General features: G+C 38.8%; 1 protein-coding gene across 1 annotated transcript in view; it reads right to left on the bottom strand.

Moving 5' to 3' along the window:
• The window catches only part of grin2ab (glutamate receptor, ionotropic, N-methyl D-aspartate 2A, b), a 208682-nt gene that overhangs the window by 16995 nt on the left and 165163 nt on the right, over positions 1–26524 (bottom strand). Inside the window, exons 9-15 of the mRNA XM_047366647.1 lie at positions 21203–21317; positions 20892–21094; positions 11582–11756; positions 10235–10388; positions 8810–8935; positions 2858–3087; positions 2088–2248 (exon numbers count right to left, since the gene is read on the bottom strand). Of these exons, the coding sequence (XP_047222603.1) occupies positions 2088–2248; positions 2858–3087; positions 8810–8935; positions 10235–10388; positions 11582–11756; positions 20892–21094; positions 21203–21317 (1164 nt within the window). The remainder of the gene's footprint in view (positions 1–2087; positions 2249–2857; positions 3088–8809; positions 8936–10234; positions 10389–11581; positions 11757–20891; positions 21095–21202; positions 21318–26524) is intronic.

Raw genomic sequence — 26524 nt, 5'->3', positions numbered from 1 at the left:
AGTTCAAATGTTCAAATAGCAGCCAATATCTCTAAAAACCCCATATGTCTGAGTCCTTCTAAGACCTAATAGTACCTTGTGAAATTGAAATTACTACGTTTTATCCCATATGAACATTGATTTCTAAGCTTTAAAATGTAACTATGTAAAACTTTGCAGGTTTTTCTTGTAAAAAACTCCCATTCCAGTCCTAACTGTACATTAAAAATGATTGCAATGAAAGGGCCAGCCATATTACTTGTTCTCTGAGCTGATATTTCTCATAGAAATTAAATATAAGTGCAATAAGAACCATTTCCAGTGTGTTCCAGTGTTCACACAATGCTTCTTCCATAACATTTTAAAAGGCTGGAGGCAAGAGAGGGAGAGAGATCTATGACCAATTCTCTTTGCACCATTTTTCTACATCAGTGGTATCCAAAATCCATCCACAAGGGCCAGGTTTCTGCAAGTTTTAGATGTTCCCATGGTTTAAAACTATAATTCTGATTCCAATGAACAGCTGAATAGATCATCCACTGTACTTAAGAGTAGGCATGAGGTACTTATCCACATATAGAATTTTGCTGCGTACACAGCTAGAGCTGAAGAATGGCTTGTCGTGACTGTACAACTACAACAAAACAAGTTGCAGTCACTTTTAGTGCAAAAGTAAAAATAAAAATTACACAATAAGATTGAAAAAACAAGCAATACAAATTAATAAGATACTGTAGAATGACTACTGGCAGTATACTGCAGCTGTGACATGGCCACAAAAATAATTACACAAGGTGTACGTGAGTAGCTGTTTTTGTAGTAGCCATTACTTTTTGACTAATGAAATTTAACAAAAATCTCACTGTTCTCTGGACTTTTCTATTTTGGAGACTGTCTTAGAGAAATTAGTGTCTGTTAAACCTGAGAATTTACAGGAATTTACTAATTACAAATGATTTAGTTTCTACAATCTGAATCAACTCTAAACAGCAACACAGAGATAAAAGATGCTTCAGTTACGTTTATTTTGCAAAAATTCTGAGGGGGTACCACAAAAAAGATTAAGGTATTATTAAGATTAAGATATTAAGCTCCCGCAATAAAAGCAAACAAATTTTAAGGCTTTGTAAACATCTGTACCAGAGGTGCCAACAGGTGCAGAGGGCACTCCAGATGTTTCCAAATGAGAGGCTAAAAGGTCAGAAAATGAGCTGGATGAGAAAGAGCTAAACCAATTAAAAGAATAAGAACGGCTCGAATCGAACAAACTTTACTTTGAGTGTCTTTAAAAAATGGCTTCATATAATTGAATGAATACATCCTTAGGGCATCTTTGCATGAATTTCAAACACTTTAACTGTTCATCTTAGGGCTTACATTTTTATGAATTCAGGCTTTATTGATTGTAGCACAGATTATTTAGACTATTTTATGAATTTATTATACTCAACTTAAAAAAAAATAATAAAGTATAATTTGGGCAGAGCGTGCCTTTTATTTGTCTCGTGCTCTTGAACAAAAGTGCTTAGATTTCCTCCTGCAACAATTTCACTTATGAGGTTGTTAAAATATTGATGACTTGGCTGAACACATTCATTACAGAGTTTTCACATTGTGTAACTTAGCCTAATGTGTGAGATGTTAGAAACAAACATTTTGCATTTGCTGTGCCGTATCAATAAAATAATTAATGCATAAGCCAAAACTAAAATTATGTTTTGAGAAAATACCCTAAAGATCAAAGCCCACGAAACATTGAACACTAAACCTGCTCTGCTATTAATATGTGTTACAGAGGGAGAACAAAAAGTACTCCATAGCAAATTACAGTTTCCCTGTTTTGGCAGCTTCCCTTTTTTCTGCAGCAGCAAGAGTCTATAATGAGCACTTGCAAACATTTTACTGTCAGGGACAGAAACACTGAGCAAAGCTACAGCAGCATTTTAGCACAAGTTAAAGCTGGGCGCCATAGGTTTGGGTTCCTCTGGGTGGAACTTTTTTTTCTCACATTTTTACATGTTCTTAAACATATGTTCTGTTTGAGAATCACACCCTCAGGTGTAGCGCATTCTAACGTGACATGAGCTGGCTCGACAACTTTACATTACCCTGTCTTGAGGGTGACCAGCGCATCCACGACGCCGGTCTGGTGGTATTTAGTCATGTACTGGTGCATATCTGGGTAGTTCTTCCGAATGTTGCGCTCAGTGCTGCCGTTGGGAACCGTCCCAAAGCGAAACGGCGGGGAGTAGGAGTATGGGCTCTGGAACTGCGGGGAGAAGAATAATGAAAGCAAGAGAGATGGTAGTTGTTAAAAGAGAGTAATAGTGATGTGCTGAAGGAGCGCAGAGGGAGCTGCAAAGATAAAAGGCCAGGGTGAGTGACAACAGGAAAGGAGAAAAGAGAGAGAAGAGAAGAAAAAGAAGGCCCAGGCAGTAATGGGGGCAAAAATGTAAAAGAGCAAAGGAGAGGGGCTCAAAGGGGGAGGGCAGAAAGGGAGGAGAGTGACAAGAAGAGATGGAGGAGAAAGGAGAAAGGAAAGACAGCGGAGAGGACTCATCAGTCATCATCATTGTGTATCCAGTGTAGTGTAAGACTGGCTGGGGTTCTGCTGACACTGCCAAGTTCTGCAAACTACACACACATTCGCCTTTGATCTGTGCAGTGTGTGTCTGTGGCTCTGCTGTGCTGGCAGTGTTAGTGAGGTGACAGGGACGGCCAGTGGGTTTGGGCTGTGAAGCCCGAGGACACTCCCCAGAGAGCCTTGTCTGGCCGCAGGCCTGGCATCCATTACAAGAGCAACACTGACTGCGAATGCGTTTAGTTTCCTCTATGCACGTGTGTATGTGTGTGTGTACCTGTATTTGTGGAAACCCACCTTTTTGTCAGACAATCCAGTGACTTGGTCCACGAACTCTTCTTGGATCATGAAGGCGGCTAGGTTGGCAGTGTAGGAGGCCAGGAAGATGACAGCAAAGAAGGCCCACACGGACACAATGAATTTACTGGTGGTGCCTTTTGGGTTCTGCACGGGCACAGAGTTGTTGAAAACCAGACCCCACAACAGCCATATGGCCTTTCCGATGGTAAACGATGGACCATGTGGGTCTGAGGAACCGGTAGGAGGTGGAAAGAGCAATACAAAAGAAAAGATAGAAAAAAAGATTACATGCTGAGGAGCTCATATTTTTATCTGACATTGTCAAAATAGGTTTTGTGCAAGAGGTGTGGGTTGGATATCAGTATCAAGATATAGGAAGGTTTACAAGGTCACAGAATAAAAACTGCTGAAGGTTTCCATCATACTGTTCCTTTGGTTTAAAGTTATCTTATTGAGATGTTAGCAAATGTGCTAGAAGGACTAGGGTTTTCTTTCTTTTCTCCTACCTGTTGCTGCCCACTGCCTATTAGCAGGCTGAAAGAAGCTACATTTTCATGCACTAACATAAATAGATCTGGGTGTTCTGTAATACTTGCTGTTACAAAAAGCAGTCATGTTGCAGTGAGGAAAGGACGCCAATCCTTCCTATTTAAGGTGATGCTGTTTTAAAACTAAGGTTGGTAAGCTGCAAGTGGGATCTTGTTACCAAACTGGAGTGAGCACAATATTCATTCCAGGTCTGACCTTTTAAAATGTCTGACTGCTTTCACCAAGGCCTTTTAAAATGCCCTTGCTGGACTCAGATTTAGCCAGAACAATATCTTATACCACTCGGATGTGATTCGGGTTCTTCAAAATAGACCTGAAGTGATATGTTGTTGAATGCCTGTGAATATGTGTTAAAATTATTTAGCAAATTTAGAAGTTCTGAAAGCTTTTTTAATATCCATGACTAGTTAGGTTTAAATCCAGGTTATTGAATAAAACTTTGAAAGCGTGCTTGTCTTCTTATCCAATTTTACAAGTTGTAAACAATAAATAGGAAAAAGCTTCAGTAAGTAGCATACATTTAATGACTTCATTTACACTCCGGGCCTTTCTCTCAGTTAAGAATGTTGTAGAATCCAGTTTTCTTACTGGCTGAGTCTGATTGGCTAATGAGGCCCTTGTGATGACTCATCGCCACAAGGCTTTAGGCTCCTGAGGCATCTGAACCCTACGACTCACTCAGAAAGACAGAATCACAGAACCTGCAAGCAGAAGTCGAGACTACTCAGAACCAGGCCTGATGAACTTGCCAGATTTGGTTACAATAACATATTTGATCACAATGTGCACACCTTTACTTTATTTAATTTTTGTGCAAAGTTCCTAAAAAGTTTTGTTTATTTTTTTTCCACACCTCCATGCTTTGGGATCCAGATTTTTGTTCTCTGTCAGCCAAGCTGGGTGATCAGTATTGGAACCGCTTGTCAGGAGACCCAGTTTAGTAAAATGAGCTGTGACACAACAACATCCAGGCCATTGTAAGGCATTTTGCTTTTGAAGCAGTTTTCTGGTATTCAGAAGATGTTGGGAGACTTTGAATTTCTTCCTCCTTTTTTCCTTTACCCCCTTGAAAAAATTGCTAATTATTTGAACTCACATTTCTAGGTCATCTTCAGATTTTAAACCCCTTCCTTTAAAATCTGAAGGGGACCAGTCAACCTTTGAGAAATATCAAACCTTTAAATAGGTTAGATAATGTGATTCTTCAATTTCCTATTGATAAAACTCATTGGACTCTGTAGAAGTGGTCTGTAGTATTAGTATTGGGATCTTTGTGTTATCTTGTTTAATGTTTTTTATTTAAAGCTACTGAATTCCAATTATTTATTTCATTAGGAAAAAGGACCACAGTGTGAGTAATTATTAATATAATCCTTGATTACAGTTAATAATTTCATTGATAGTAAAGAAATCTTAACCTGATAAATGTGTAAAGAATTTGACCTTCCTTGATTACTGAACTGATTAAAACTGAATATTTGTATGTACATTAAAATAATTTCATATGTAACTTTCAACCATTAAAGAGTTGATTGCAAACTCGTTACCAGAGCAGATAGGCCGACTAATTTACCAGCTAGTATCAGCCTGTTGTGGTTGTGTCACCCTGTAAATAGCAGAACAGCCAAATATTCTGTACATAAACACTTGTTAACTACAAAATTTGAAGTATTTTATATCTTTGCTTAAGTTTACAGTTCAAAACCAAAACAACAATAAACACATAAGATTACATATAAAATTATCCTAAATGTAATAACTAAAATGTTATATGAACTGCAAAAATACTGTGCAGCTCAACTGCACATAGTTGGTAGCACTGTTGCCTTGCAGCAAGAAGGTCCTGGGTTCGACTCCCGGCCGGCGGTCTTTCTGCATGGAGTTTGCATGTTCTCCCGGTGCATACGTGGGTTCTCACCGGGTACTCCGGCTTCCTCCCACAGTCTAAAAAACATGACCGTTAGATTAAGTGGTCTCTCTAAATTGCCCATAGGTGTGAATGAGTGTTTGCATGTGTGTTTGTCCTCTATGTCTCTGTGTTGCCCTGTGATTGATTGGCGACATGTCCAGGGTGTACCCTGCCTCTCGCCTGTAGGCTGCTGGAGATAGGCACCTGCTTCCCTACAACCCACTACGGAACAAGTGCTATAGAAGATGAATGAATAAGTAATTGCTGATTTTCTGTTGGAATAAATTAAGTAAAATCATGCTATAAAGTTTTATTTTAACTCCATGACAGCAGTGCTTTTACCACAGGTTTTTTTGTAACTGATCAATATCTGGTGGGCATCACCATAGCAGTGTTTGTTACCATTAATGTCCATTAAAACATATCATTGTCATTGTGTAACCTAGAAAAACATGCAAAAAATGTGTATTTTTAACTCATAATTACCATCCAATCATTTTATTTCCTAAATGAAGATGGTGAAAGTCTCCTCTGGTTGGTTCATTTGATTAAACCAATCATCATTTAGATGTCGATAGACAATATATGGTTGTCTTTTCACCTTTCTTTTTTTTTAAAGATTTGTTTTGTGGCACTAGTTGCCTTTATTTTTCCCAGTATTTTTTTTCTGAAAGTAGGCAGACATGAAATGGGGGTGGAGAGAGGGGGAAGACATGTGGCAAATGTTGCGGGGTCGGGACGCCAATAAGGACAGCGTCAAGGACTTGGCCTCCGTACATGGGTCGCGCACTTAACCTCCTGCGACACCGGCACCATGCCAACCTTTCACTTTGAATCACAATTTCATGATGAAGGCAATGTTGTGTTTACTACGTCTACTAACTCGAAATTTGCAGGGAAATAAAGACAGCAAAGACAATTTTAAAATGAATGGTTCATCGAAGTCAAATAAAGGTGCACATTTCGCACAACCTGTATTCTTTTTAAGAACCAGCAGGTGGGGAACCTTTGTGGTTGCAAAGTGTTTTTGAACAACCATCTTGTACAGAGTCAGCTGGCCCAAAAAGCAGGATAAGCCGCAGAGTGTGGGTAATGTTTTATGTCTTTGTGGAGAAACATGTTCCTGTGGTATGCAATAAAACTCAACAAATATCAACCTTGAGGGAATCTTTTTGAACTTGAAGTATTTGTTGCATAATTAGCAATGTATTATTGGGACATATGGAGTGAGAGGAGAGAGGCTATATAATTTAAAAGAGCCCAGAGGGTGACATTGTACAAACAGTGATAGTATTTATTGACTTTAATATTTATTGATGCCTACAGCTCAAACATTTTTTATGAAAAGCATTTCCAGTTCATTTTAAAATTATTAAAAAAAATAAAGTTCAACACTAACAACAAATACATTAATCAAACCACTAAAAGAGCAGCTTGCGAGCTATTAGAATAGCTAATGAGATGCTCATCACACATAGATCAGTCATAACCTTAAAATCACTGACCACACTGATGCAAAAACTTCTCATTTGAACAATATCACATTTGTATTTATGCTCAGTTGTGTCCAAGTTTCAACTGGCGAGTTCTTGATCGAAGATGAATTTGAATAATTTAGGCGGTAATCCTTCTGTTTCATTATTCAACCCCATTAGCTTAATGTAGAAGTACCATTAGCAGTTAAACAGTCTCACAGCATGATGCTGCCACCACCATGCTTGACAGTGTCTTTAGGTCTGAAAGCCTCCCCTTGACCCCTCCAGACATCTTTCTTGCCGTGGTTGATACATTAGCATAACTTTGCCTCATTAAAACGTAACGTGGCATTAGTACCCATGATGACTGTACATAAACCTCTTACTGGAACTGTTTACATTGAGGCTTGTTTTGAGGCAAATATAAACATAGCTTTTAAAAAATGACTTTAAAGCAGATTTCCAGGCTTGTTATCAGTTCATATCTCAATAGTGAAGACTTAAACATTTGCTCTCTATAGATATCTAATTTATCAGAAAGGCTTAAGAAAGACAGTGATAAAACTGAAAAAACCGTTGCAAAAGTAGTCATACCACTTGATCATTTGAACATTTGGTTTAACTACAATCACAAAGTTCAATGTATTTCATTGGGATTTTATAAAAGGAAGCAAAAGTACATGATTTTCAGTTTTTTACACGCAAACACAAATATTAGGTTTTTGGCATACATTTGTAATTAGCCTCCTTGGATCAGTTCTTTGTAGAACCACTTTTTTACTGCAGCTACAGCTACAGGTCTTTTGAGGTATATCTACTAGCTTTGCACACCAAGAGACCAAATTTCTTGCCCATTCTTATTTGCAAACATCTTCTGATCACTTAAATTACATGGACAGCATTAGTTTTTCTCCTGCTGGTAGGCAAACCTTTTCCACTATTTAAAGTTTTGCTTTGTATTTAGCTCCAGCTTCCCCCTCTCTGCTGAAAAAATGCTGCCACCATCGTGTTTCAATGTGGGTAGAGTGCAATGTGTCACTCTTCCATAAAGGCCAGATTAGTGGAGTGCAGAACCATTAGCGGTACTATCAGAGAAGATGTGGATTTCTGCAGCTCCTCCAGAGTGAACATAAGCTTCTTTGCTGCTTCTCTGATTAATGCTCTCCTTGTCCAGCCTCTTAGTCTAGCTGGACTTTGGCTGTGCATATGCTTTCCATTTCCTGAAGATATTGTTTATTACAAAAACTGTTTTAAACTCCTTCATAACTTTCTCACTGTCCTTGTTGTGCACCATGTCTTCATCTTGCAGTTTACTCACTAATGATAGGAAACCTCTGAGGCCTTAACACAACAACTGAATGGGATTAAAGTACACCTTATTGTTAGGTGACTTCCAGTGCTTGTTCTGCATGGACTTTCTTTAGAGGTAATATGGCTGAAAACAAATGCATACCACACTTTTCAGACATTAAAGCACCATTTTGTGCTTTAATGTTGTAACAAACCTTAATAAAATACATTGAACTTGGTGTTTGTAACATCACAAGTGGTATGACAACCTTTTTCCAGGCAATATCTATACATTTGACTGCTTTTATCATTTTAAATCATAATGTCTAGGAGACTACAGAAAACTTATGTTAATAATTGAATTTGCTTAGATGTCGAGCTGTTTAATCAGTCTGTGTAAGATAAACATGAATCCAAACACAGATTTGCTGCAATGTATTAAGATCCAGGACTGAGTTGTAAATTAGAGCAAAATGCTGTGAGTTCAGAACCAGCAGGATAGTTTAGATTCTGTCTTGATGGTACCTTCAAACAAGCGTTCTTGTGGGCAGCTTCAGGAGAAAAAAAATGTAAATGTGATCTAGCTCTTGCATGAACTGATTCTAGTCAGAGCAATAATAAGTCACTTTTTCCTTGCTTCAGGGGTAACTTGGATTTGCCGCTTCCTGCAGCTGGGAAAAATGATTGGTGTGATATTCCTGACAGCATGTGTGTGCTCAGGTCTACCTTTGCCTTGGGCCAAGTTGCGGTTGAAGCCCAGTGGACTGACAAACTCAAAGAGAAAGACGGCGATGGCTGTAACAATGAGCAGCATCACAAACATCATCACCCAAACCGATGCGCTGAAGGGCTCTGCGAGGAGGAAGAGAAGGAGATACTCAGTGTGAAATTGAGTCCATGAGCTGAAGAGATGTCAAAGAGGAGACGGAGATGCAGGAAAAAAAAAGCAACACGGTTGAGGGAGATACAAAAATATGATGGGGGAGACACCAGTGAGAGGCTAGGAAAGGAAGGAGAAGGACAGAGTTAGTCATAGAGAGTTTGAAGGAGCACATTTCCATATTTTTCATTATTCCCTCGGATGACAGCTGAGAGAGGGAGAGGCTAGGGGCAGAGGGGGATGGAGGAGAAAAAGGAGGAGAAACAGAGGAATGTGTAAGAGACGAGGTTCAAATTCTTAGCGATATGATGAACCCCCGCTATGCACATGTGTGCGTGATTTATTTGTGTGTGCATGAGTTTGCGTTTGGCGTGCAGCAGTTCAGAGAGCGGGATGAGTTCCAGAGATGTTGAATCCAGACAGTTTGTATGTTGGTGTGTGTGTCTCGGTGTGTGTGTATGTGTGTGTGTATTTGTGTCACTACATGTGTAAGTATGTAACTGCCAGGGTTAGCCAACCCTGAGAGATTGTGCGCTGAGGTGCCTCTAATATGAGTGCGAGAGATACTGAACCGTCACTGATACCCTGAGTCTGACTTGACACACACACACACACACACACACACACACACACACACACACACACACACACACACACACGGCCACAGCGCACATTTATTCTCCACACTTCCTTGACTCGATACAAGAACATCCTGATATATTAGCGCAGTATCACAAACACGTTTTTTTTTTCAGTAATTCTGACACATGGCATGATACACAGGGACCAACACATGCACAGCCCAGTTCACCTCCCTCCTGACCCCCCTCGCTCTCTGTCGCGCTCCAATGACAGTACAAGACATTAGACAAGCACAGAGGAGCATTTCGGTTTCTCGCCATTTCAACAACTGGAGAAGAGGAAGGAGAGGAAGAAGAGGAGGCAAACATCAAGAGTGCTTTGTCTAAGCTCACTTTTCCAAAAAGGAAAAATAATGGAAACAGCTGGCATGCTCCACTTGCTCTGCTCTGGTAGAAATATTAATGTGCTCAGGGTGTTGAGGCCCAGATAAAGTCATAGTACAAGTGGAGTTTGGCCAACTAATAGTGTGTGAATAAAATATTCCATTTCATGTTCAGGATTTTGCCCACATGTAAGCACCTCCCCATTATTTTGCCCCCAGTAGTCGGCTCAACAGGGGGCTAGGCTGGCAAAAAAATAAAACAGAATGGAGAAAACTGTTTTTAATAAAGGAAGTCTGGAAGATTTACCAAGAAAGGCAGAGGGTGAAACGGTTCCGTTGCTGCGTGACACCATGACGCTGATGCCAGTCTCTACGAAGGGCACGGAGAAGTCGATGACCTCTGACCTCTCCTCGTTGATGGTCAGTGACCCCACAGCCATGATGGCCTTCTTATACACCACCTGAGAAACGGAAAAATTCACGGTACCACTTGGAACCAGACTGTTTCTGATGTGTTTCTCGTTTTTTTAGGGTGGGGTTTGGATGTGAAATATCATAGTGACGGTGGTCTGTACCACAAAATGTCAGCTGTTGTTGGAGGGCACATTGAGCAGACAAAAAAAAAAAGAAATACAGCTGTCTTTTGTATTTGGTTTGTCTTTATTGTCTTGTTCCAAATAGACAGTAAATCTACTCAAATATATGATTTTTTAGTCAGTCTGCCTTACCATTATTAATAGTTGTGTCTATGTTTTCCTACCAAAAGTTCAGTGTAAACCTTTATGAATTTTACTGACATGGCTTTGCTTCTAAAATCAAGATTAATGATCTGCGAATGACGACTTGTCCTGGGTGTACCCCGCCTTTTGCCCACTGACCGCTGGAGACAAGCAGCAAGGACAAGCAGGGATAAACAATGAATGGATGGGAGAATAATGATCTCGCATCTATAATCCTTATAAAAATGTATTCTTTAGGACACTATGCATCTTTTAACCTGGCAGAAATATCTATTTTTAATTAATATTTTAAAATGATGTATTGTACTCAAATATGTATGGATTTGTTTATATTTATGGACATTGTCAAAAATAGATGGATATATATTTAAACATTAAAGTAAAACATTACAAAAGGCAGAGTTACCCATTTAGCATTTTTGAGGATGTTTTACATATACAATATTTAAAGGCATATCGTAACACCATTTACACCACGTTTTACAGCATTAATGTGTATTAAAAACTGCTAAATAATGGATAAAAAAATCCTCAAAGTTTGTTAAAGTGGTATAGAAAAAATGAATGCTTCAGTTGCATTTGCTTTAAACAATTTTGCCCCCGCCATCACAAATGCATCGATGTAAATAAAGGTAGGATTTTTCTAAATTCTAAACCTTTGAGATTTTGAAGATTAGGGGATGGTGATAAATGTGTCAGACAAAGTAATAGTACTGATGTTTAAAACTCCTTTTGATAAGATGCCAGGGACAGTGCAGAGTTTTCTTTGGTGGAGAGGACAGCAGTGATCCCCCCATCCTCCACCTCTTTCTTTAAGTTTCTTCAAGCCAGCTGTGTGGAGGAAAAGCCCCTGCACGTTTGTCTGTAATTTAAACAAATATGAGGTTGGCTGAAAAAAACAAAGGCGATACTACCTCTCCAACCATGCCGTTCCACACATTGTTGATCTTCTTCCCATGTTTTCCGTTGATAACCAAATATAGATCATAGGTAAACTTGACATTCCTGGCAATCTTCTTCAGAATGTCGATACAGAAACCTTTGCAGCACTGTTTGATATAGGCACCTCCTGCTCCTGATGTGCTGTTTCTGCAACAAACACAAACAAAAACATGTCTTTTTCAACCATATTTAACAAATGATTTGCACGCTGATCTTAAAGTTATTGAAAGAAATATTAAATAAATATTATTCAGCAACGGTTGGACAAGAGACATCGGGATTCAGGTTCTGCTACATGCAGAGTATCTTGCAACAAAATACTGATCTTTGTCTTTGACTGTCAAACGCCAAGTTGAAAACCCTGCAGATAAAAGGGAATTGGCTAATCAGCTGTGTATAACAACCTTACAGAAACCGGCAACACTGGCTCAAAGCCGTTCCCCCAGAAACAGATCAGACTGAGTTGCTGCTCTGCCACTCACAAACGGTGAATTATGGCGTAAAGAGTGGAGAAGGAGGGGACAACATCATTAAGAATATACAGATCTGGCCTTGGGTTGTAATGGGCCCTAAGCGAATGCTTAGTTGGCTTTTATCTCCATATGACTGAGAATAGATGAATGTTGTCCATGATTTCTGAATTGTTTTGCTTTGATACATATAAGGCTAATGAATTAGGATCTCGGTAAGCAATTATTGTCCTGTTTTACAGGATTTCTTTTAGCATTCCTAGTGTGATTGGCTGTAACTGTATAGTACAATCCTGGCTCGGTACATACAGTACTGTGAAAAGTGCTTGCCTCCTTACAGACTTCTTCAATGTTTGCCTTTTTGTCACACCTAAATGTTTCCTATAATCAAAATAAATGTATAATCGAACAAAGAAAACCAGTTATGCAGTTTTCAAATGATGATTTCATTTATAAAGGGAACAAAGCTATCTGAAACAACCCGTCCATTTGTGAACAAGTAATTGCCCCTTGTTAAGTCATAAAGAAACCTTGTTTATGAACAAAAACTGATTTAAATTTCATCAAAACTCTCCTGACATTATTTTAAATAGAACCTGTCTGACAACATGAAGTAGGTTTAAAAGTCTTAAAAAGTACCACATTATGCCATGATGTAATGAAATTCAAACGGGAGAGTGAGCTAATATCCAGATATGTGGATGAAAAACGAAAACATGATCGTTGGTGAAATGGGAGGTGTGGCATGACCTTAAACATCTTGTTGATGCTTGAGCCGTCCTGCTCATAATATGGCTGAATTAAAACAGTTCTGTAAAGAAGAAAGGGCCAAACCTGTCCTCCATGATGTAAAAGACTCATTGACAGTTATCACAAATGCTTTATGGCAGTAGTGCACCAAGGGTGGCACACGTAGTTAACACATTTATATGGCGATAGAAAAATTGTTTGGACACCTGTTTTGCATTAATAAATCAAATCATCGTTCAAAATCAGCTTTCTTTTTGTATTTACTAAAGTGATCTTTTCTGATATTTAAATATGTTTAATCCAAAACATTTTAATATGACAAAAAGCAGATACAGATGAAACCTGTAAATGGTGTCATATTTTTTCACAGCTTACCACAGTTTGAAGGTCACAGATCAGTCCATATGCACAACATTTACCCCCTCACTTCACCCATTTTATTTCTATGTTTTTGTTTTATGGCAAAACTTAAAGAAATGTGCTGACAATCTGCCATTGTTGCTGTGTGTGCACATATGTATAAATGTGTGTGTTGACGTAGTGACATAAGTATCCAGATGGGGCTCAGCTGGGAAGAAATAATGTATACAGTGCGTGTGCATTCGAACACCTGGGACACAGACTGTCTATATTCACAAACGCTGAATACATACCATAATCTTCTTTCCTGTTTCAGATGAATTGTATTGTGCGACTGGCTTCTGTTTAAAGATTTTTTTAATCCTTTGATCTTTCACATCTCTTACAGTTGTTCTCTGTTTTCTGTGCTCGGTGAATCCCTCAGTTCTTCATGAACTTTCTCTCAGATTGGATTCAGTGAAAATGCCAAGTGAAAGGTCACGGAGTTACAATCCATATCAGCTACATCAAAGATGGCCAACTTGGGAGTGAAATTAAGTTTTAATGGAAATGCTTTTGAAAACGGCTGATAGAGTTTAATAGATTATGAGAATCACTTAATCCAACAATTCAGTTTCGTTCACTGCTCCAAGGTCCTCAAGGGATGACTGTGAAAAAGTTCACTTTAACATCTGTTATCTTTCTGTGCATCTGGTGTGTTTTTGGCTGCAGAAACGTGTGGGTAAACTGTTTATTCTGAAGGAAATAAAAGAAACAGAAAGTAGCAAATAATTGACTGAGAAGAGCAACAAGGAAAGGACAGCTGATATTTTAATCATGTGGGTTGGCTGCTCTGTGACTCTATTTAAAGCCTGGCAGCATCTGCTCAGGACCCCTGTGTTTTCATCTGGTTTGGTTAGCTGGCTCTGAGGGAGGAACACATTCACTGACACACACCGCACTGGCTCTCTCTGCCTTTTAGCAGTATTTACGTTTACTCTGCCCCATCGTAATCCCACTTTTACAGTTTGACTGAAGCACCAGATGTGCAGGTAGAAGCTCAGTTACTATCAGACATGTTCAGTTCTGGCACACCTCCATGTCCTCTTGTCTTTAAGGCCTACATAAAGCTATAGGTACATTTGTTGAATTTTAAGTCATGGCTGTCTTGAGACAAGGTTCATGTGCAATGGACCTTTGCACCACACACTCAAGACAGGTCAGCAAGTGTCAAGTAGACTAATATTATACAAAAGCCATTAGTCACCCTTCTTTCCTTTTGACCTTGCTTCCAAGACGCTAGGCTGTTATGAGGTCTTTTTAGGTTTTCCAGCTGTCATTTCTAAATACTTTTGTAAAACTGGTTGATCACAGGCTATTAACACAAAAAACTGTAAATTTTTCAACAAGGACTCTTCTCATGACTCAGTATAATTCAACATTTCAACCAGACGGCAGCAACCGTTGCTTTCGATAATTATTAGTGTCAGGTAGGTTTGGAGAAGGGATAGGACTGTCAGGAGAGAATTCAGCAGTAATGAGTTGCTTTAAACATTGTTTTGTTCCAGTCCACTTTATTAAAAGTTGTGTGTGTGTGTGTGTGTGTGTGTGTGTGTGTGTGTGTCTGTGTGTGTGTTCAATTGTTAGGATTAATAGGAATGTATGTACCTGACTGTTGTGAAGTGCCTTGAGACAACATGTGTTGTGAATTTGTGCTATATAAATAAAACTGAATTGAATTAAATTGAATTGTGTGTGTCAGATTGACAGACAGGGAATGGAACGAGAAGGAGATGCATCATAACAACCACTTAGATTAGCAACACTGTAGGCATGAACAATTAGACGACTGACTCACCACTCATGGGCAGTTTATCTTGTGATCTGACCCGTCATATCTTCCCGCAAAGCAAATTACCCTGCTGTAGAAGTCAAATGTTCACAGGCCAAAATGGCTTCTTTTTTCCTCTTAACCTTCATCTAATTTAGCTGGTACCAGCTCTCTAAAATAGGTTATTAAATAATATCCCACTCTTTGAACGTCTCATGGAGCAGTTTTCGATCCATCATCTGAAAATGGGACATCTGCAAACCTACCAAGAGGTAGTCAGGCTGGGGAAGGAGAGCGTAATCAGGGAAGCAGTCAAGAGGCCCATGGTCTGGAGAAGCTGCAAAGATCCACAGCACCGGTAGGAGAATTTGCCAACAGAACCACTATGTAGCAGAAGATGTGCTGGTAAGACGGGAAGAAAATTCAACTTTTGGGCCTTAATGCAAAACACTATGTGTGGTGGAAAACTAATACATAGCTTTGAAACAAACCATCTTTGTGGGTAAACATGGCGATAGAAGGATGATGCTATGAGGGCCCTTGTTTCAGCAAGTAAAGGGAAGCTGGACAGAGCTGACAGAGAGATGAATGGAGCTAACTAAAAAGCAAAAAACACTGTCATCTGAACATGGTTAGAAACTGGGAGGAAAATTAATTTAAAAGCGGCCAAAAAATAAATACAAGAAAACTTTCAAAGAAGGTCTGAGTCCTTTAAAGCGCAATAAAAAACAAGAAGTAACTGATTACTCAAGTTATGTTTTTGCACTGGGCTTTAAACTCACAAAATTTTATCTGTAGGTTCAGTCAATATGAATTACTAAAGCTTTTTCATTTTCATTAGCTGATATTAGTGGTTTTGACCCCAGGTAATAAAATATTCCTCAGATCTAAAACACAAGTTAGATAAGCACAAAGTGCAAAGAGCAGCATCCAAGTTAGCGAAGTGGGTAATGAGTTTTAAAACAGCAGGGGCTCCTTGAGGTTACTGAAAACAGGAAAATTCAGAGAAAAGATGTACTTTTTACGACATATTTCCGAGTAATTCTTCTCTCCCGACATTTCGTTGTAGTGGAGCAGCAGAGAGGAGTCAAGACCAGGTGAAATAATGACAACGCTGCCACTGGGAGCTGGAGTTAAGTGGCTCCTCGTAACAGAGCACAAGCTGGTGAATGAGGATAGACCGTAGCCTGCAGACATGGCGCACGACTCCCGGAGGCACGATGAATGCCAGAATTTGGAATTTGATGTGAACGGCCACTGGCAGGCAGAGGGGAGGAAGGAGAGCTGGGAACATGGGGCGACAAAAAAGGAGAACTTGGAGAGGTTGCACATAGGGCAGGCAGCATTTGAGCATCTGAACAGAATACTTCACTGGCCTGGTGCCGAGAGAGTTTTAAGAATCCAGGTGGGAAAGGCTACATTAAATATCTTTTCACTTGCTGGCCCCAGTGGTACAACACAGCCACAGTTTCCTTTTAACAGCTTTACTGGAGCTGGATAATGCTGCTGAGTCAACTAAAGTTCAGTTTTAAAGGTGGCAAAAATCCATGAAATGTATTTACTATGCAAACAGCAAACATTTACATTTGTGCAAGTAATTTCATAGCGGAACAGTTCAGGATTACAATTAAAACTATCAATTTATTCTGCTGCTTATTGTCATTTAGCCTCAGTTCATTGTTTGATCAGTGAAATAAGTCTTTAAAATAAAATATTAAAAAAAAATATCTACACTGTTTAGTTTTGGAAATTCACACAGCTAATATTTCTGAAACAAACTGACACATTTTATGGTCGATTTTTCAAGGAAATGACTAATTAAACCAACTCTACTCCAAGCTCAGCTGGAATTACCACCTTGGTGCAATTGGCTTTTTATGCACAAGCCAAGTCAAACAAATGTATTCATTTTTGATCAGGTATGTAGATCCTAATGAAACACAACGGTCTCAAAGATGTTGATAATGTTTCACATTAACAAATGATTAGATCAAGATTTTCACAAACATCGTCAACCAAGCAACACAAGCTTTTCACTGCAGAAGACATCCTAGTGTGACCACTAGGATCAAAGTACTCCACCATTATTGGTCCCTAAACTCAACATCTGGATCTGTATCCTGCAACCAGTTTTTAAAGTTTAAGGCCTGATTTCATGTTAATAAAAATCTGTTTTAGAGGAACATGTCTGTACTTTTTCTAAGTGTTTTACCCATTTTAATGATGTTCACAGATAAAGAGAGACCATAATGGCTGCTGCAGTTTAAAGTCTCACCGAGTGATGTGATCTGTTTTGCACACTGCTCAGAAGTCCATGGACATCTGTGTAGTGAAGAAAGCATCTGAAACACTTGTCATTAAATTGAATAACGTTTAAAGCAAAGTATTAAGTTTATGAAGCACAACTGAACAACTTTATTATCTGCATATGGTTAACTTGAACTGCAATGAAATACTGTATGTTACGAGGCGAATTATAAACAAGTCACAGGGAAACATGCTAGCATTAACTTTATACTTAAGAGAAGCTGCTCCGCATGAGAAAGGAGGAAGACTTTTTAAGCGTTTAAGTAGATGTGTTGGTCCATATCCTTAGAAACAAATGATAAAACTTATTAGATTTGAGGTGATGTGCTGTCAGAACATTATAGAAATTGTCTTATGTGTCAAAATATGAAAAAGCCACAATATCTGCTTTCTTTTTAAAAAAAACTGGCCAGGGAACATTTTCTGAAGTCTTAAAAGTCTATAAGGTAGCTTAACTTTTAAAAATTGGTAATAAAAAAAATCACTGCATAATTTCACCTTTTATAAAGGCCTAGACCCGGGTATACATACGTTTGCCTTGTGGGCTGTAAAACACACCAGCAAAGGTTCTCTTTTAATAATTGTTTTCTGCATCTTTTTCACATTTTCTTCCTCAATAAATTTCAAAACAATGAAAAGGTTTTGAAAAAAAAAAAAGCTACAAATATTTTGGGAAAATGACCAGCAGTTGCAAACTATTAGCTACTACTAGCTCCAAACTTTTAAGCTCCAATTCTGCAAACCACCTCTCAATTCTGAACTGAAAGGTGAGAGGTTTTTCACCAAGCTTGAAATCAATATCCAATATGTCCACCACACTTATAAAACGCTATGCCAGCTGCAGTAAAAAAACCTTTTTATTTATTTTTCTCAATTTGTATCTAATTAAAGCACTCACAACGTGTGAACATGGTATTTCTACTGGTGTAAAAGAAAAAAGCAACACATTAACGTGTGAACACTGTAACAGGGTACAAGAAGTAGCTCATTCTTGTAATGAACTGTAATACTCATAAACTGCGGTTCATAATCGATAGCTACAATACTTAAAACGCCTGTATTACCCAGTTACAAAACAAAACACAAATCAAGCTGAAGTCAAAATAAAAAATACAATTTTGCTGCACTGGAACTTACAGCTGAGCTAATAGCAACAGGGGGCAATTAATTATTGATTCTAGGGGGAAAAAAAGATCAAACCAAATGAGAACCAGTTTGCCTTGTAAATGTATCCAACCACAAGCTTTTATTCCAGTGCAAGCTACATACATCTGGATATCAGTCCCCGGCATAAACAGATGGTGAGTCATTATTATGTAAAGAAACTGAGTGGGCCCAGGATAGAAGAAAAGAGGAAGAGCAAAAAGCAGCTGATTGACAATTGTGTTGTCAGACAGGCAGAGTTCGGTTTGAAAGGTGTGATTCCATTTCAAGGATATTTAAAGCAAATATAGATGACGAAGAAGAAAGACCCACTTTAGCTTCATTGTGTATTTAATATACAGGGGTTGGACAATGAAAGTGAAACACCTGGTTTTAGACCACAATAATTTATTATTATGGTGTAGGGCCTCCTTTTGCGGCCAATACAGCGTCAATTCGTCCTGGGAATGACATATACAAGTCCTGCACAGTGGTCAGATGGATTTTAAGCCATTCTTCTTGCAGGATAGTGACCAGGTCATTACGTGATACTGGTGGAGGAAAACATTTCCTGACTCGCTCCTCCAAAACACCCCAAAGTGGCTCAATAATATTTAGATCTGGTGACTGTGCAGGCCATGGGAGATGTTCAACTTCACTTTCATGTTCATCAAACCAATCTTTCACCAGTCTTGCTGTGTGTATTGGTGCATTGTCATCCTGATACACGGCACCGCCTTCAAGATACAATGTTTGAACCATTGGATGCACATGGTCCTCAAGAATGGTTCGGTAGTCCTTGGCAGTGACGCGCCCATCTAGCACAAGTATTGGACCAAGGGAATGCCATGATATGGCAGCCCAAACCATCACTGATCCACCCCCATGCTTCACTCTGGGCATGCAACAGTCTGGGTGGTACGCTTCTTTGGGGCTTCTCCACACTGTAACTCTCCCGGATGTGGGGAAAACAGTAAAGGTGGACTCAACAGAGAACAATACATGTTTCACATTGTCCACAGCCCAAGATTTGCGCTCCTTGCACCATTGAAACCGACGTTTGGCATTGGCATGAGTGACCAAAGATTTGGCTATAGCAGCCCGGCCGTGTATATTCACCCTGTGGAGCTCCCGGCGGACAGTTCTGGTGGAAACAGGAGAGTTGAGGTGCACATTTAATTCTGCCGTGATTTGGGCAGCCGTGGTTTTATGTTTTTTGGATACAATCCGGGTTAGCACCCGAACATCCCTTTCAGACAGCTTCCTCTTGCGTCCACAGTTAATCCTGTTGGATGTGGTTCGTCCTTCTTGGTGGTATGCTGACATTACCCTGGATACCGTGGCTCTTGATACATCACAAAAACTTGCTGTCTTGGTCACAGATGCGCCAGCAAGACGTGCACCAACAATTTGTCCTCTTTTGAACTCTGGTATTTCACCCATAATGTTGTGTGCATTTCAATATTTTGAGCAAAACTGTGCTCTTACCCTGCTAATTGAACCTTCACACTCTGTTCTTACTGGTGCAATGTGCAATCAATGAAGACTGGCTACCAGGCTGGTCCAATTTAGCCATGAAACCTCCCACACTAAAATGACAGGTGTTTCAGTTTCATTGTCCAACCCCTGTATTTTAAGATTTTTCTCATACCTCCATCTGAAGTGCCTTGAAAAGGTATTCATACAACTTGAACCTTTGCACATTTTGTCATGTTGCAACCATAAACCTTTTATTAATAAAAATCTAAAAAGTGTTGTGTGTATTTGTATTCAGCCTCCCTGAATCAAAACTTTGTAGGACAACTATTTGTTACAATAACAACTGCAAGACTTTTGATGTATATTTTGAAGTATTTTGGAAGAACTCGAGCTCAGTCAGATTGGAGGAAGAGCACCTGTGAACAGGAATTTAAGTTTCAACTAGATTTAAATCTGATCTTTGAATAGGCCACTGTAACACATGAATACACTTTAACTCAGCAACTTTACCCCTGACCTGTCTGGTGTGTTCATTGGTCTTTGTGGTACTGTTTGTTCACTACAGCCCTCTAACAGCTGCCTCTATGCGATAATACAGTATAAATATAAGTAAAGCAACTGACTGGACCTGATTTTACTAGGAAGTATTAGAGTAAAGGGGACCGAATACATATTTTCCATCTTGTGTTTAAAATGAGCAAAAAACAAGTACTTTTTCTTTCCACTTAACAACAACCCTCTACGTTTCGTTGGCTGATCACATAAAATCCCACTGAAATGTTTTAAAGCTTCTAGTTGTATCATGACATTTGCAGAAAGGCTCAAGGGGTATGAATACTTTTGAGAGGCACAGTCTGTAAACTTTCTCCCGATTGCTGTAAAGTCTGACTTTTATTTGGCCTGATTTAATTTGAGTTGTGGTTAGCCGGAGCTCACTGACACATGGAGTGTTTGGGTACTTACAGCTTGACATGTTTACGGCAGGGCACAGAGTTTCTATTGCAGGTGCCGGTGAGGATGTCTACATTGTCAACAATGACAAAAGGCTTCTCCTCAAGAGTAACGATGGAGAGGTGATTCTCATCAGCATCCTCATCCCCATGGGCGTTATATCTCGGCCACACTGGAAACATGAGCGACAGTGTCCCGTTCTCCCAGCGGCCCATCTGTGTGCGCACAAATATACAAAATCAAACACAAGAATCCTGAGTGAATGTTATAGTTTTTTACTTCAGTTCTCTTTAAATGTACTTTAAAAACACCTAATGTGTTACCTTCTCCCATTTCCTTTCACTGTTCAAGACAATGACAACCAATCTGGGGTTGGCCTGGTAACCATCTGGAGTAAAGGATAGATCTCGTCCTTCGTTCCACACATGCATCATGTGTCTGCAGCCCATGGGGAGTTAGAGAGCAGGGAGCTGTTGTTATGCATCAGTCACAGTTTGTGCACAGAAGCAGATACATTTCAAATAACACGCTAAACACTCAGTAATCGCTGCAAGAGGATGCTCTACAAATCAATGCTGTCTTCATGCACTGCGTGTGTGTGCATGCCTCAGTGTGTGAATCTCTGTGTGAGTGGGAAGGAGGCAGAGTCAGAGGGCACATATCTCTTCCATCAACATTCTGCATTGATTCTTACACAGATGTATGCCTGAAAGACAAGTCACTGGTGCAACAAGGGTGCCCTCACTCTCTTACTCACTACACCTCTCCCGCATGTGCAAACAGGGCCTTTGTTGAAACATTTAAACTTGCTAAAGTGAAGCAATGGAGGGCAGCAAATGAGCCAGCCTGGCACACAGTGATAACTAAGAACACACACACTCACTTTTCCAACAGCAAGCTTGATCTGATTGTTAAACCATGAGATTATAGCTTGAATTCCCACAGGGAGAAAGAAGGGTCATCTGAGGAAGTTTAGGGAGAGGACTAAATTACAAAACAGACAGAGCTTCCTCTTAAATAATTCATTTTGACACTGTCAAGCACGGGTTGATGGATGATGCCTGACAACTTAGAACCTCATCTGACCAAACAGAAAAGACAAAAATTAGCCTCATGAACATTTTAGCTTTAATTTTATTAAATAAAGAGAGTAACTCTCCTGGTAAGTCTTTATTTTGATTTACATTTTTATTAAAACAAGGACATGGAGTTTTAACAACCCTTCAGGTTTTTTATAAGCAACCAGGGCAGAAGGCTATGATGGGTTCATGCATAAGCTGAAATATTGTGACAGAAAGTCATGACGCATCAGAAGAATTATTTGACTGCAGCTTTGAATGGACCCTGCAGGTGAAACCATCATAAGTACTCTTCACTCAAGCAGGTGTAATTCTATATTGTCTCATCTGCAAAAGAGGTGTTGAGGTCGATGCACATAAACTGCTGGATTAAAGAGGTGCAGTGATTATCCATTTTCACTAACACTTAAAATGCAGAAGTATTGGCGCCCTCACGGATTTCTTATGTTTTCATTGTTTTATGTCACACCTTTTTTCAGATCATTAAGACATCAGACAAAGATGACCTGAGAACACACAAATAGCTTTTTTAAAATTCAATTCATAAATTTGAAAAAAGCTATCCAAACCAGCCTAGACCTTCATGAAAAAGTAATCACCCCAAAAACTTTAAAGGTTTTGCCATTCTTGGCAGAAATGGCTGCATTGTAGCATTTGTGATAACTGACAATTAGTCTAGTACATGAAAATTAATTTTGCCCCTCTCTTCTTTGCAGAATTGTTTCAGTTCAGTCCTTTTAGAGGTCTTTCAATCACAATCAGCATTTTTTAAAGGTCATCCCACAGCATCTCAAATGGATTTAAGTCCAGATCTTGACAAAACCTTTAATTGTTTTTTTTTTAGGCTGTTTATGAAGTGGACTTCTTCTGTGCTTTGGATCATTGTGCTGCTGCATAACCCAAGTGTGCTTGAACTTAAGATCACAAACTGATATATTTTTTTTCTGTAGGATTTGTTTGGTAGAGATCAAATTTCATGCTTCTCATTAATTACAGCGAATTGTTCTAAAGTAGCAAAGCAACTCCAGACCTACACACTACCACCAACATCAGACCGCTGGTATATTTATCTGAACTGTGTTGGTGCTAAATGTCATTGGGACGCACCCCTTCCAAAAAGTTCCCTTTGTCACATCAGGCGACAGAATATTTCTCAAAAAAGTCTTGGGAATCATCACAATGTTAGATGCATTGGCCGCTTATAGGAAGATTCACCAGTGTTCTTCTTCATTGGTGGATAACGGCTCATGGTTGCTTGAGTCCTTAGTGGAAACCTTAGAAATAGCCTTGTAAACGTTTCCAGACTAATAAATGCCAATGACTTTGTTTCTCATCTGTTCTTGAATTTCTTTTAATCAAGACAAGAGGTGCAGCTGTTTGTGATCTATTAGTTTGTGATCAAAATTTGTTTGAAGAATTTAAGTTTGACAAAAGAAACAAGCAAAACCCCAGAAGAAATCTGTAAGGGAGCAAATACTTTTTCACAGCACTGTAAAAGTCAGTTTATTCCTTTTCTCTTTTAAGTCAGGTCCAACTCATTCAGTGGAGGAAATAAATAAATGGTCCCAGAGCATGCAGGCACTGCAAAAAGATAAAACAACCAAACAGTACCAAACAGCTCCGTTGTTGGTCCACCCTCTCTCAGCGAGCACAAATAATTAGCTCCACATAAACCTACGCAGCTACACATAATAGACACTTCTGCTCTCTGTAATTGAAGCTGTCTCTATTGTAGATTACAATGGTTTCATTTATTAGTGGCATGTCGAGATAAATATATATTTTAATGTTTGAAAGTTCCTCACGGTGCAGCAGGTGATGCCCTTGTCGCAATAAATTGCCATGGCTGAGTACATTTAGTGGCAACGCTGTTGCAGTTTATTCTGGGAAAAATGCTGTTTCCTCTTATTTGGAAAAAAATATTTTTAATCCAAACGCTTGAAGCTGGGCTATTTTTAATGTATGCATGAGAAAAAACTGATATATTTATAATTTCATGTTTAGGTATGCATGTATTAGGATAAGATGCTTTGTTCTCGGAAAAAAAAAATATTTACAGCTGTAAACTCTCTATCAATCATAGGGTTTTATCAGGATATAATAAAAATAATCTTAAAACTTTAAGTGGTCACAAGACAAACTCTTCTTACGCAGAAATAAATCAGACCAGACCAGTAAAATCTAATCACTTAGACTTATTTAGTCAGGTTGACTTCTGAAGTTTAACACGGGCTGCACAACATTCTAATTATTTTCCTTTTCACCATCAAGCAGTAGCCCTGGTGGAGTGTTTGGGATTGTTACCCTGCTTAATGACCTAGTTTAAGCTAAGCTTCAGTTGTTCAACTGGCCTCAAACAGAAGATTAAAGAGAATTTGGTCAACCTAACAACCAAGGTCTATACCTATTCTGGTTGTAAAATGACCCAAATCATCAGTCCTCCACCACTGTGACAGTGGATACGAGGTGCTGCAATGTGCTACGTTGGGTGCAGTGCTTTTGGTTTCATCTGCTTAAAGAGCATTGTTCAATTGCTCATGCATTCTCCACTCTGCATTGATGCAGTAATTCATGCAAAAGGAGCCCCAACCAAGTATTGAGGGCTTTGAAATGAACATACTTTTCAGAAGCCTTAGATTTCTGTTTAAAATATAATTTTTTATGGATTGTATGTAATATTCCAAGTTCATGATACTCTGAATGTTTGGTTGTTATTCTCTGTAAGCCATAATCATCAAAATTACAGGAAATTGAAATACTTAGTTCAATGTGTAATGAATCTATATAATAATTGAGTTTAACTTTCTGGAATTAGTGACAAAAAAAAATAAAGATTTTTCATGATATCCACATTTTTTAACTGTACCTGTACATGGCCTTCGGTGAGCTGCAGCACTCCTGCTGAATACTGCAAAAGGCTGCAAGATGGAATTTGTTGAGTGTTTTTATACACTTCAGGTTAATTTTAGATTCTGATAAAGTCCAGATCATTTTTTAGTCCTGATGTGTAAAATACTTCACAACTAAAAAAGTATACGTTTGTTTGCCCTTGATTTTATACAGTTAAGAAGGTGTTTCTGGGTAATTGTATGGGAAATTCAAAATAGCCAGCTGTGTTTAAATAGCATCCTTATGAGCAAGAGTTTTTATTTGTTGTCTTGTTGCTTCGTCTCTGGCTCACACTGTTGATGTGCACACTGCGGCAAAGATGGAATCTAGACTAATGTATGCAGTAGTCTGATCACAGCCTCATCACCTCCAATTCAAGGAAGAGGAATCCAACCTGTCAGTTTGTTATCACAGAAAATGGATGCACTGGTTTTCACTACATCTAATAACTTAGACAAAATTAAGTGCATCTATGACACACAATAAAGATCGTTAAGAAAGCTGCCATTTAAAGTTAAACTGGATCAACATGTTAACAATAGCACCATTGTATATGGCTTAATACATAAATTGTAATGATCTAATAAGGAGGAGAAATGGGCTAACAAAGACATAATGGTCAATATTAAATTGTGGCTCCTGTTCTGATGAGTTACCTCATAATTCATTACAGATAAACAGAGCTGAGCAAACATGACCTTTATGTGTTTGCTAGTTTAATATAGACTTCAGTCTGTATTATTTAATATTTTGGCCGCCGCATGTTTCATATTCATGAGGCCGACACAAAATCACAGCACAGAAACATGATGACAAGCAGCATGACTATCAGTAATGCGATGGTTCGTTTTTTTTATTTCTTTTCTCTTACGGAGCTACAAGAACCACATCTCCAGAGAGCAGCAGACAGTTATTAATGAAATATGCAAATACAGAAGTGTGCAAAAGTTATAGACCACTGCTTTACATATGTTTTGCTATCAAGTAGTCGAATTTTCCTTTTAAGTGGTCTTTATCAAAAGTTCTTATGAGGTTTTTAAGGTTCTTTCTTTTTTTGGAATTAGCCTGTTGTTTTACACATTCCCTATCCTGATGTTTTGCCTGAACAATGCAGTATATATTGTTCGGGACTATTCATAAAACAATAAATAAAGTGAGCAATTTAAGGGGAAAAGAAGAAAAAATGTTTACAGTAGATGAACTGCATCAGAAAGTCATTTCTTTAAGAAATCCAGCAAAGGCATTTAGTTGTTCATTTCCTGTGTACCACATTTTTGGCTACTACTGTGTCTTCCACATTTACTGAAAGCCCTGGTAAAGATGTCTTGAAAGCATCAAAATAAATTTCTATAGCAGATCTTACATTGAATAATCGTGCATCTTGCCAACACGCAAAGTGAAGAAGATGATAGTAAAGGCAGAAAAAAATCTACAAAGCTCATTGTCAGAGAACTACAGCAAAGAATATATGTGAAGGATGGTGCAGCTCTTTGAGGATTTGTTTTTGTTTTGTTGGTAAAATATTATTTTCTACCTATCAAAGTATGTCTTTTGACTAAAGAAATGGTCTAAAGAAATGAAAACAAATGTAGTATCTTTACCCTGCGTCACAAAGACTTGCCAAGTCGGCTCCAGTCAACGCTTTATCAGCTCAGGGCCATAACAACAGCAGGTTTT

This window comes from Girardinichthys multiradiatus, chromosome 5 (genome assembly GCF_021462225.1).
Source record: "Girardinichthys multiradiatus isolate DD_20200921_A chromosome 5, DD_fGirMul_XY1, whole genome shotgun sequence".
In the NCBI taxonomy this organism is placed as follows: domain Eukaryota; kingdom Metazoa; phylum Chordata; class Actinopteri; order Cyprinodontiformes; family Goodeidae; genus Girardinichthys; species Girardinichthys multiradiatus.
The sequence above is the reverse complement of the archived record's forward strand: the minus strand, read 5'-3'. Positions and strand labels throughout refer to the sequence as shown.